Genomic DNA, 12,298 nt, shown 5'->3' on the forward strand with positions numbered 1-12,298 from the left:
GCGTCTCCGGGACGGATTTGAAACTTGGCGGTTAAAGCTCCGTCTGGGACAGGGCGGCGGGAGACCCAGGGAGAACGGGGAAGGGACATTTAGTTTGGTGAGTTACGGGGGCACACCTTAGCTCAGAACCTGTTTTTTCCCGGTACCGTAGGGCTTTGGTTCTTTGTCGCTGTCCCCGTTGGAGTTTTTTCTTTGCCTTTCAGACGCGCGTGCACTCTCTTTAGAGTGCAGGGCTGACGGACGGTCCAGCCCTGGCCAAGTCCTGGAGAGTGAATCTCCCAAGGCAGTGTTCCCGCTGAGAAGGGTCGGAACCGAGGAGGACGCCCTCCCACCCCTGCTGACCTGCTAACATTCATCAGCGAGCCTTCTTTTTCCCCCTCGGAGAGACGGTGCTGAGATAGGATCATGAAGGAAGAGGTGAAGGGAATTCCTGTAAGAGTGGCGCTGCGTTGTCGCCCTCTGGTCCCCAAAGAGATTAGCGAGGGCTGCCAGATGTGCCTTTCCTTCGTGCCCGGAGAGCCTCAGGTGCGTAGCAGAGTCCAGAGCCTGTGTCTGAACAGCTGGGGCCAAATGGTAACGAGGGGTGTGGTCTTGCCTTTCATTTCTTCCCTTACGTCTTGTCCCTTGCCTTCTCTAGGTGGTGGTTGGTACAGATAAATCCTTCACCTACGATTTTGTGTTTGATCCCTCTACTGAACAGGAAGAAGTCTTCAATACAGCAGTGGCGCCACTCATAAAAGGTGTATTTAAAGGTGAGGCGATTTGATTCCTCGATCATAGCATATATATTCCTTGAGCATATACCATGTGCCAAGCACTGTGCTTGGGCACTGCAAATACAGGAACGGATGAATCATGATACATGCCTTCAAAAAGCCCTTAGCCTAATAACATTTGTGAAAGTCTCTCTACCCTTGAAGCTAGTTTTATTCTGTATTTGTTCTATGTGGTTCTGTTCATCTTTGACTTGTATATGTTTGTGTTTATCCTGGAACTTCATTAGATTATAAACTCTGTGGTGGTTGCTGAAGGTGATAAGTGTGCCAGCCTACTTGAGTCTCAGGCACTGCAAAGCTTATTGAGGGATTCAGGTGATAAACAATATAGCTTCGAGGCCCTGAAGGAGTTCAAAGTCCAGGGAATAGGAATGAAGATAGATGATTACATAAATAATTTTGAATATATAAAAATTTTTAAATTTTTTGTACTTACCTTTTAGAAGAAAAATTTTTCAAGTTAAAAATATACAACAGAGTCAGTCCTGTAGAAGTAGCTCTGCTCTCATACAAAGTGGTATGAAAAACAAAAGGATGACTCTAACTCAGCTTGGGGAATTTGGGGTTAATTTCACAGAGTGGGAAAACTTTGAGATAGGTCTTGAATAATGAGTATAATTCTTTTAGCTGGAGAAGGGGAGTTCCTAAAGCCTCTGAATACTATGACCAGTTAATAATCTTTATTGCGGAAGCTAAGTCTTTAATGCTGTTGAAGACCATAGCAGGGTTCTAAAGAAGGGAGCAGTGCCTGAGAGATGTCTAATTATTATTCTAATACGGTGGTTATTCAAGATTCAAAACAGAGGTTCATTTAAAAGAAGTAGAATCATGGCATGCTAGTGCCTTACAGTTGAAAGAGACATTTGTGTATCATCTAGTTTGTTTTTCATCCAAAGAAAAATGCATTCTAACAATATCTGTTAGGTGAACTGCCAGCGTCTAAAATTTTTTTGACAGGGAACTCACTGACTCACAGGTAGTCCAGTTGAGATTTGGGTTTTGGACAAGTCTAATTATGTTATAAAGATCTTTATATTGAGATGAAATTTGCTTCCTGGTAAGTTCTACCCGGTGATGTTAGTTCATCCCTTTAGAAGCCTTCTTCCAGGCAACAGCTATTCACATATTTTTTCACATTTTTTTGTTTAATGATTGGCTCAAGGAACATTGAAATTTTTGTTTCAAAATTTTAAGATATTAATGCAATAATTTCAAACGTATAGAATGTTGCAAGAACAGCATAAAAAAACATTTTTTCCCTGAACCATTTGAGATGAGTTGTTGGCCTGATACCCCCCATACTTTAGTGTATATTTCCTATAAAAAAGGACTTTCTTCTAACTTACCACAATACAACCATCAAAACAATAAAATTTGCACTGCTACATTACTACCGTCTATTCCTGAAACCCCATTGAAGTTTCACCAATTGTCCCAGTAAATATTTTATGGCAAAAAGATCTAGTTCAAAATCACATTGTTTTATTTAGTTTTGCTGTCTGTTTAGTCTCCATTCTAAAACAGTTCTTTAGTCTTTTTTTTGGCTTTTATGATTTTGACATTCTTTAGTCTTTTTTTGACTTTTATGATTTTGACACTTTGAAGATTACAGGCCAATTATTTTGTAAACCGTTTTTCAATATTGTTTTGTCTGGTGTTTACTTATGATTAGATTCAAGTTGTGTATCTTTTAGCAGGAATATCACAGAAGTGGTGCTGTTTTCTTCTCACTGAAGCCTATTGGGCAGCACATGATTTTGATTTATTCTGTTACTACTGATGTTCATTTTGATCATTTGATTAAGGTGTTAATCTGCTGGGCTTCTCCACTATAAAGTTAATCTTTTTCCTTTTTACGTACAGTATTTGGAAGACCGTTAAATGTTTCTATCTAATTCTCTTCTCTTTAATTATCCCCGCCTTTCCTTTAGCCATTCCTAAAACAATATGGTTTTCAGACCCTTCACTATCTGGTCAGATTCCTCAGGCTATCCCTCCACAGCTTAGTAAGAGCACCACAGTTCTACTTTTATATTCTTAACTTGGGAAACTGATAGAATTAAATTATGTTCTTTAAAGGCAACATAAAGTAGAAAGTGATTCCAATATACATGTGTTTGCTTAACATTGCCCTCGGTTGCAAAAACAAAGCCAATATTTTTTATAGTCAGCTCAACAGTACCCTCTTGTACTCTGAACTCCTGGTACCACAGAGCCCTGAATATTTTGTAAAAACTACTAAAACCTCGTTTCCCAAGTTATTGCTATCTACATATATCTGTGGTATTGCAGAAAATTATGAAGTGTTATTCTCTTGCCCCATAGTCATGCCAGCTACTACCAGCGATCTATTACAGTGAAAATCTCAATTTAGCATCTTCTTATGATCTTTCATTTAGACCAACAAGTTCTTTCAAAACTTCAAAGTTTTCATTTAGATTAAAACATTGTTTCAAAGTTTAAAGGGTTTTTTCCTTCAGACTGCAAAATTATCTTGCTAAATAGCAGATAACAGCTTTGACATAAATATGATGACCATTTAACAGAGAAAGCTTGCTTTGTGTTCCTTGACAACATGTCTGCCACACTAATAAGGGACAGACTTTCCTAAGGTCATTATTTTTTTCACCTTGAAGTACATTTGGATTTGTAGTTCCTTTTAGGTGCCATGCTTATAGTTTTAGAAGCTACTACCGTACAATTAAGTAGCAAATTATAATCATGCATCAGTTAATGACAGGGATACCTTCTGAGAAGTGCATTATTAGGCGGTTTTGTCATTGTATGAACATCGTAGAGTGCATGTATACAAACCTAGATAGTATAGCCTCCTATACACCTGAGCCTACTGTTCCTAGGCTACAAACCTGCAAAGCATGTTACTGTACTGAATACTGTAGGCAGTTGTAACACCGTGGAAAATATTTGTGATCTAAACGTAGAAAAGGTGAAGTAAAAATACAATATGAAAGGTAAAAGCTGGTACAACTGTATAGGACACTTACCGTGAATGGAGCTTGCAGGACTGGAAGTTGCTCTGAGTGTGTCAGTGATGAGTGGTGAGTGAATGTAAGGGCCTAAGACGTTATTGTATACTACTGTGGGCTTTATAAACACTGGATACTTAGGTTACACTAAATTTATTAAACATTTTTTCTCTCTTCAATAATACATTAACCTTAGCTGCTTATAACTTTTTTACTTTATAAACTTTAATTTTTTAAATCTTTTTGACTTATTTGTAATAATGCTTAGCTTTAAACACGAATACATTGCACAGCTGAATAAACATTTTCACCCTTTGCATCTTTATTCTGTATGCTTTTTTCTTTTTTTAAAAAAATATATTTTTTTACTTTTTAAACTTTTTGTTTAAGACCCAAACATACACATTAGCCTAGGCCCACCCAGGGCCAGGATCTTCAATATCACTGTCTTCCACCTCCACGTCTTGTCCTACTGGAAAGTCTTCAGGGACACTAACATCCATAGAGCTGTCATTTCCTATGACAACAATATCTTCTTCTGGAATACTTCCTGAAGGACCTGCCTGAGGCTGTTTTACAGTTAACTTTATCATAAATAGAAGGAGTATACTCTTAAAAATGATAAAAAGTATGGTATAATATACTAAACACATAAACTAGTAACAATCATTTATTATTATAAAGCATTACATACTGTACATAGTTAGATGTGCTATACTTTTATATGACCTGCAGTGAAGTAGGTTTCTTTACCCCAGCATCAACACAAACATGTAACATGTTGCACTGCAGTGTTATAATGGCTAAGTCAATAAGCAACAGGAATTTTTCACCATCGTAAGTACATTCCACATGATTGAAATGCTATTATATGGCACACGACTGTAACATTTGAAGTTAAAGTGAGAATAACCTATCTATTGTCTAATTGTTTCTTTATAAAATCTTGCTACAATTGTTTATCTTCCTCTAGCTTCAATCCAAACTTTGAATTTATGGGATAAAACGAAAATGCCCACCGGGCGTGGTCGCTCAAACCTATAATCTCAGCACTATGGGAGGCTGAGGTGGGCAGATCACTTGAGGTCAGGAGTTCGAGACCAGCCTGGCCAACATGGCGAAACTCGTCTCTACCAAAAAATACAAAAAATATTAGCTGGGCATAGTGGCGCGTGCATGTAGTCCTAGCTACCCTGGAGGCTCAGGTGGGAGGATCACTTGGGCCTGGGAGGCGGAGCTGTGATTGCACACACTGCGCGCCAGGCTGGGTGACAGAGTGAGACCTTGTCTCAAAAAAATGGGGAGAGGGAGTGCTGAGTAACTAGTAATTTGGATTATCTGACAAGAGAAAATATAAAAACTACTCTACAAAATAAACATTTTTACCAGAACTAAGCCCAAACAGAAATACACTTTTTATTGAAGCTGAGTCTCCCTCGGTGGCCCAGGCTGAAGTGCAGTGGCACGATCTGGGTTCACTGTAACCTCCGCCTCCTGGGTTCAAGCAATTCTCCTGCCTCAGCCTCCCCAGTAGCTGGGACCACAGGCACCACCATTACACCCAGCTAATTTTTGTGTTTTTAGTACAGACAGGGTTTCGCCATGTTGGCCAGGCTGGTTTCAAACTCTGACCTCAAGTGATCTGCCTGCCTTGGCCACCCAAACTGCTGGGATTAAAGACGTGAGCCACCACGCCTGGCCAATAAACTCAAACAGAAACATACTTTATGGGTCTTTCTGCAGACAGTACTGATAACATAAGTGATAACGAAAAAGCCTCTGTTCAATAGTGCCTTCTATTTAATAATTTAAAAAATACAAATGGGGGAAAAGAAAACACAAAATATTTACCATCTTTTGGCTTGGTGCGGTGGCTCACACCTGTAATCCCAGCACTTTGGGAGGCCGAGCTGGGCGGATCACAAGGTCAGGAGATCAACACCATCCTGGCTAACACGGTGAAACCCCATCTCTACTAAAAATACAAAAAATTAGCTGGGCATGATGGTGTGCGCCTATAATCCCAGCTACTTGGGAGGCCGAGGCAGGAGAATTGCTTGAACTGGGAGGTGGAGGTTGCAGTGAGCTGAGATCGCGCCACTGCACTCCAGCCTGGGCGACAGAGCGAGACTCCATCTCAAAAAAAAAAAAAAAATTTACCATCCTGTTTCTCAGAGATAAACATCAAAATGTTAATAATGCATATACTTTTGATCTTTTCCTGTCCATACACTGATATTTAACAATTATTTTTAAGCTGCTTTTTTCAGTTAACTATATTGTGAACATCTTTGAATAAATGATTCTTTTTTTTTTGAGACGGGGTCTCACTCTGTCACCTAAGCTGGAGTGCAGTGGCTTGACCAAGGCTCACTGTAACCTCTGCCTCCCAGGGTCAGGTGATTCTCCTGCGTCAGCCTCCAAAGTAGCTGGGATTGTAGGCACCCGCCACCATGCCCTGCTAATTTTTGTATTTTTAGTAGAGACGGGATTTCACCATGTTGCCCAGTCTAATGTTAAACTCCTGAGCTAAAGCAGTTTACTTGCCTCAGCCTCCCAAAGTGCTGGGATTACAGGCATGAGTCACGGAACCCGGCTCCTGAATGGATGAGTCTTTATCAGTTCTCAATAAAAGCAAAGGACATATATCACATTGAATTATGCTTAAATGATGATATTTCTGTAAGGAGCCTGATAATATGGTCCAGATGCATTCTGAGAGTTCAGATATAAAGTAGATGCTTTCGTTGACTGTAAAAAACAATGTTGTTTCCTTTTCAGATAAATACCGTTAATCAAGAAAATACATGCCAGAATCCTTTCTTTTCCTTTAATTTAATTTCTGTAATTTAAAATTGCTTAAGGTAGAAAGACAGAATTTTCAAGCTCCAAATGACTTGACAGTGGCTTGGCCACCTTCATTTAGTCAGTCATATCTTTAAGTGTTCGATTTCCTAGCTTCTAAGGGCTATCACTAGGGGGACACATTTTAGGGTTGGGTTTTGTTTTGGTTTTGTTTGTTTGTTTTTTGCTTATTTTGAGTAGTGCCAAGGTCATAGTACCCACAGAACTTTTCTTTGTGTCTGCCATTCTTAAGAGACTCTATTAAGAGAGCAATCTCAATTTCATTACAAATAATTGCTGAAGGAAATGGAGTATATTGATTAGATGAAAATGTTTAAACACCACTATGCGTGTGACATCTATTTTGCCAGGATATAATGCAACGGTCCTGGCCTATGGGCAGACTGGCTCTGGAAAAACCTATTCGATGGGAGGTGCATACACTGCAGAGCAAGAGAATGAACCAACAGTTGGGGTTATTCCTAGGGTAATACAACTGCTCTTCAAAGAAATTGATAAAAAGAGTGACTTTGAATTTACTCTGAAAGTGTCTTACTTAGAGGTAAGCAATTTACGTTTAATTATTCTGAATTCGAAATTGTCTGTGGGTCGAGAAATAAATCCAAATCAGGTTTTTCCTGACATGACTCAAATTAGTAAGTTGCATTTTAATGAATTGATAGAGAAAACTTACTGACTCAGTTGGATCTGGCTCCCACCCAGTTCTTTCCTTGGTGTTAGAATAGTCTGTTTAATTTGATTGTTGGAGGAATTGGCATTGCCATATACAAGGATGATAGGAATTCTTTTTTTCTTTTTTTTTGAGACGGAGTCTCGCTCTGTCCCCCAGGCTAGAGTACAGTGGCGCGATCTCAGCTCACTGCAAGCTCCACCTCCCGGGTTCATGCCATTCTCCTGCCTCAGCCTCCCGAGTAGCTGGGACTACGAGTGCCCACTAATTTTTTGTATTTTTAGTAGAGACGGGGTTTCACTGTGTTAGCCAGGGTGGTCTTGATCTCCTGACCTCATGATCCACCTGCCTCGGCCTCCCAAAGTGCTCAGATTACAGGCATGAGCCACCATGCCCAGCAGATAGGAATTCTTTAATTCCAGTTTGGCCTCTGTTACTGATTACCTGCAGAGTCTGCAGAAGAGTGTTTGATTTCCCTTTACTGTTTGAGACTTAAATGATAATGCTGTTGCCTCATGAAGAATGTTATAAAAACCAGCTGAAATATTGAGCTGTATAAGTGGTGATAGAGTGTGTAAACAGATATTTATTGATAACCTACCATGTGCCAGGCCCAATTCTGGGCACTTGGGTATATGAGGTACTTGGTATATATCAGTGAACAAAACAAAAATTCTAGCCCTTATGGAAGTTTGTGTTCTAGTGTATATTAGTATAGTTGTAGACTGGCCAATTATATCTAACTTCATAACACCAAAAACACATGTTTAGGGAACTGATGGCTTCTGGGAAGCTAGCTAGTTGGTTCCATAGCAGTGATGTCTTATCCTTTAGGGGGTAATAATTAAACTTATATAATTTAAGCATGCAATTATAAATTGTATGTGAATACTTTATCCTGAAGTTCAATCTCAACATGCTAACAGGTAAAGAGATGTAGAACTGGAAGACAGGGGATTACATCATTAAGATTAGCCTTCTTGGCCAGGCCTGGTGGTTCATGCCTGTAATCCCAGCACTTTGGGAGGCCAGGGCGGGAGGATCACTTCAACCCAGGGGTCTGAGACCAGCCTCGGCAACATAGTGAGACCTTGTCTCTACAAAAAATTTAAAGATTAGCCAGGTGAGGTGGTGCACGCCTGCAGTCCCAGCTGCTCAGGAGGCTGAGGCAGGGTGGAAGGATTGCTTGAGCCCCAGAGTGAGACCTTAAAGGCAGTTTTTAATTCTATTTATTTATTTATTTTGAGAAAGGGTCCCACTTTCTCACAGGTTGGAGTGCAGTGGCAGAATCATAGCTCAATGCGGCCTCCAGCTCCTGCTCAAGTGATCCTCCCACCCCACCTCAGCCTTCCAAGCAGCTAGGACTACAAGCGCGTGCCACTTCGCCTGGCTAATTTTTAAATTTTTGTAGAGACGGGGTCTCACTATGTTGCCCAGGCTGGTGATGGACCCCTGGGCTCAAGTGATCCTCCCATTTTGGCTTCCCAAAGTGTGGGTTTATAGGCGTGAGTGACTGTGCTCAGCTAGATTAGCCTTCTCAAGTCTCTTGAATAACCTAGTTGTGGCCAGCATAATTGAGTATCAAAATAACTCCAGATCATGATATGTTAAATAATAGCAATAGCTGTAATAGCAAACAAATGTAGTGCTTATATGTGCTAAACACTGCTCTAAGTACTTACAATTCTGTTTCCTATTGAAATGTTAGCTACCACTTCTTCCTTTTCCATCCACCCCCATCTATGTACCTGTTATTCACATTTTAACAAAATGGGTTAATGTAATGCTATGATGATGCCATCAAAGAACTGAATTTGTGTTGCCATGTAACTTTTCATGTGTCTGCTGTTCCTAAGAGACTCTGTCTTAAGAGAGAGGATGTGGAGAAATAGGAACACTTTTACACTGTTGGTGGGATTGTAAACTAGTTCAACCATTGTGGGAGACAGTGTGGTGATTTATCAAGGATCTAGAACTAGAAATACCATTTGACCCAGCCATCCCATTACTGGGTATATACCCAAAGGTTTATAAATCATGCTGCTATAAAGACACATGCACACGTATGTTTATTGCGGCACTATTCACAATAGCAAAGACTTGGAACCAACCCAAATGTCCATCAATGATAGACTGGATTAAGAAAATGTGGCACATATACACCATGGAATACTATGCAGCCATAAAAAAGGATGAGTTCATGTCCTTTGTAGGGACATGGATGAAGCTGGAAACCATCACTCTGAGCAAACTATCGCAAGGACAAAAAACCAGATACTGCACGTTCTCACTCATAGGTGGGAATTGAACAATGAGAACACTTGGACATAGGAAGGGGAACATCACACACCGGGGCCTGTCGTGGGGTGGGGCGAGTGGGAAGGGATAGCATTAGGAGATATACCTAATGTAAATGACAAGTTAATGGGTGCAGCACACCAACATGGCACATGTATACATATGTAACAAACCTGCATGTTGTGCACATGTACCATAGAACTTAAAGTATAATAATAATAAAAAGCAATCTCAATTTTGCTACAAGTGATATGTGAATTCATTCTTATAAAACATCAAGTGATTACCTATAGGGATACGGTCCTTTTCTTAATTCTACAAGTAATACATGTTCATTATGAACAAATTTTTAAATGTAGAAAGTCACAAATAATTTTTAAAATTACCTATGATCTCACCACCCAGAGATTACCACTGTTAACATCTTGTTTTTGCCACTTTATTTTCAACAATATCAGATTTACAATGAAGAAATTTTGGATCTTCTATGCCCATCTCGTGAGAAAGCTCAAATAAATATACGGGAGGATCCTAAGGAAGGCATAAAGGTGTGTTTGTCTCTCATTTGATGTTATTAAAAAATTTTGGCAATTATAATACTAAAGTTCACATCCCTTTTATCTGCCACTGTGGTTTTAAATGACTACTATCATCTGAGTCAGGTTTTGTGTGGTCCTAAGTCCCTTTGTTAATCTAAAATTTCTAGATGGGAGCTCTTGTGGGGAAGCAAGGAAGGACTCACATTCAGTTTTATCACCTTCCTGTTACCTAGAGGAATGCTAGTATCAACTAAATATTATTTACAGAGTTCTAAGGCTGAGCAGTCCAGTATGTTAGCCACTAGCCACAAGTGGCTATTCAAATTTAAACAAATTAAAATTGAATAAAATTTTAAAAATTCAGTTCCTCAGGCACACTAGCCACATATCAAGTGCTCGATAGCTACATATGGCTAGTGATAACCATATTGGAGAGCACAGATAGATGCAGAACATATTCATGTATTTTCTTCTGGGTGGTTGTTAGCCAGCTACTAATGCATGGATATGATTGAACATATCGATATCCAATAGAAAAGTCTATTGGACAGCACTGTAATAGACATTGTGCTGGGCTTTGGGATGATATTTTTAAAAATTGAAAAGTTAAAACAATATATAATTTTTTTTTTTTTTTTTTTTGAGACGGAGTCTCGCTCTGCCGCCCAGGCTGGAGTGCTGTGGCCGGATCTCAGCTCACTGCAAGCTCTGCCTCCTGGGTTTAAGCCATTCTCCTGCCTCAGCCTCCCGAGTTGCTGGGACTACAGGCGCCCGTCACCGCGCCCGGCTAGTTTTTTGTATTTTTTAGTAGAGATGGGGTTTCACCGTGTTAGCCAGGATGGTCTCGATCTCCTGACCTCGTGATCCGCCTGTCTCGGCCTCCCAAAGTGCTGGGATTATAGGCTTGAGCCATTGCGCCTGGCCTAACAATATATAATTTTTAAAACATGTAAGTATCATAGGAAGAAGAGATAGCTTATTTGAGAATCTTCTGTTAGATGGTATAGATGCAAGATGAGGAGCTAGAACTGAACAGAAAATGTGAGGCAAAATGAGAGTTTACTATGTGGGAGTGAGCCAAATCCAGAAGTCAGTGTTGAAAACAGGCAGAGCTTGAGTATTCAGGAGTGGGAAAATCAGAGGCTGGAAGTAGATGAGACTAGGTAGTACTGTGAGAAAACTTGGAATAATATCTTACTCCTCCTTCCCTTCTTCCCTTGCACAAAGGAAAAAAAAAAGAAAGTTGAAGATTTGGGGTACCAGTGAGGGGCAGGTGCCTGTGCTGCTGATTTTTTTTTTCTGGGGCATTAAGTTGTTAGCCAGCTACTAATGCAAGGTTTAAAGGATCAGCCCTGATGAGCTTGGAATATACAAAGATGATTTGGATAGTGAGGATAAGAAATCTGGACAAAATACATGCTATTGTGCTGAGCCAGCACTTGACCCTGTTTCAAGATCTTTTATGTGCCCCATGTTAAGGCAGGAATTAAGTCCTAAGAGTTGTTTGAGGTGAGATTTGCAATACAGGGAAGTATAAATTCCTGACACAAATTGGTAAGGACGAGTTTGTAAACACTCTTCAGATGAGATGGATAGGCTTTAAATAATAGAGAAAATAAACAAGGATATTCTTATGGTGAGGAATAGCTTTAGCAGGAAAGCAGAAAATATACACCTGAGGGTAATAAGACTACACAAGTCTGTCTGGATTAGAGGATTTGGGCTGAGAAGTAACAGGGGATATGTTAGGACCAGATTATGAAGCCGGGCTAAAGAGCTTAGTTTCTATCTCTGTGAACCATATATAAACTATGTAAAACTTCTGAGTGAGGGATTACTGTGGCTACTTTTACCAAGTTTTTATCTTATGTGTGTATCTCTCCAACTCTGTTACAAGTGATATGTGAATTCATTCTTATAAGGAATTCACCCTAACCTGGAGGTCAGGGGAGTACTTGGAAATCTCTTTGTATCTTCATTATCTGGCACAGGGCTTAGTAGGTTGGTGACATTTTAGGATAAACCAAACAGAAATGGATTGAAAAGGAGAAAGACTAGGATGAGGAAGACCAGTTGGGGAAACTGTTGCTTATTTTTTAGGTGTGAAGTAATATGGGCCTGAACTAGGCAAGTAGATGTGTAAAGGAAAAGGAAGTGATGGAT

The 12,298-nt window shown here is 39.9% G+C and overlaps 1 protein-coding gene across 1 annotated transcript in view; it reads left to right on the forward strand.

Moving 5' to 3' along the window:
* The first annotated feature begins 58 nt into the window (after positions 1–58).
* The window catches only part of KIF4A (kinesin family member 4A), a 129,424-nt gene continuing 117,184 nt past the window's right edge, over positions 59–12,298 (forward strand). Inside the window, exons 1-5 of the mRNA XM_030934074.1 lie at positions 59–97; positions 204–525; positions 638–752; positions 6,979–7,169; positions 10,055–10,144. Coding sequence (XP_030789934.1) covers positions 406–525; positions 638–752; positions 6,979–7,169; positions 10,055–10,144 — 516 coding nt within the window. The 5' untranslated portion in view covers positions 59–97; positions 204–405. The remainder of the gene's footprint in view (positions 98–203; positions 526–637; positions 753–6,978; positions 7,170–10,054; positions 10,145–12,298) is intronic.

The sequence above is a fragment of the Rhinopithecus roxellana genome, chromosome 7, assembly GCF_007565055.1.
Source record: "Rhinopithecus roxellana isolate Shanxi Qingling chromosome 7, ASM756505v1, whole genome shotgun sequence".
In the NCBI taxonomy this organism is placed as follows: domain Eukaryota; kingdom Metazoa; phylum Chordata; class Mammalia; order Primates; family Cercopithecidae; genus Rhinopithecus; species Rhinopithecus roxellana.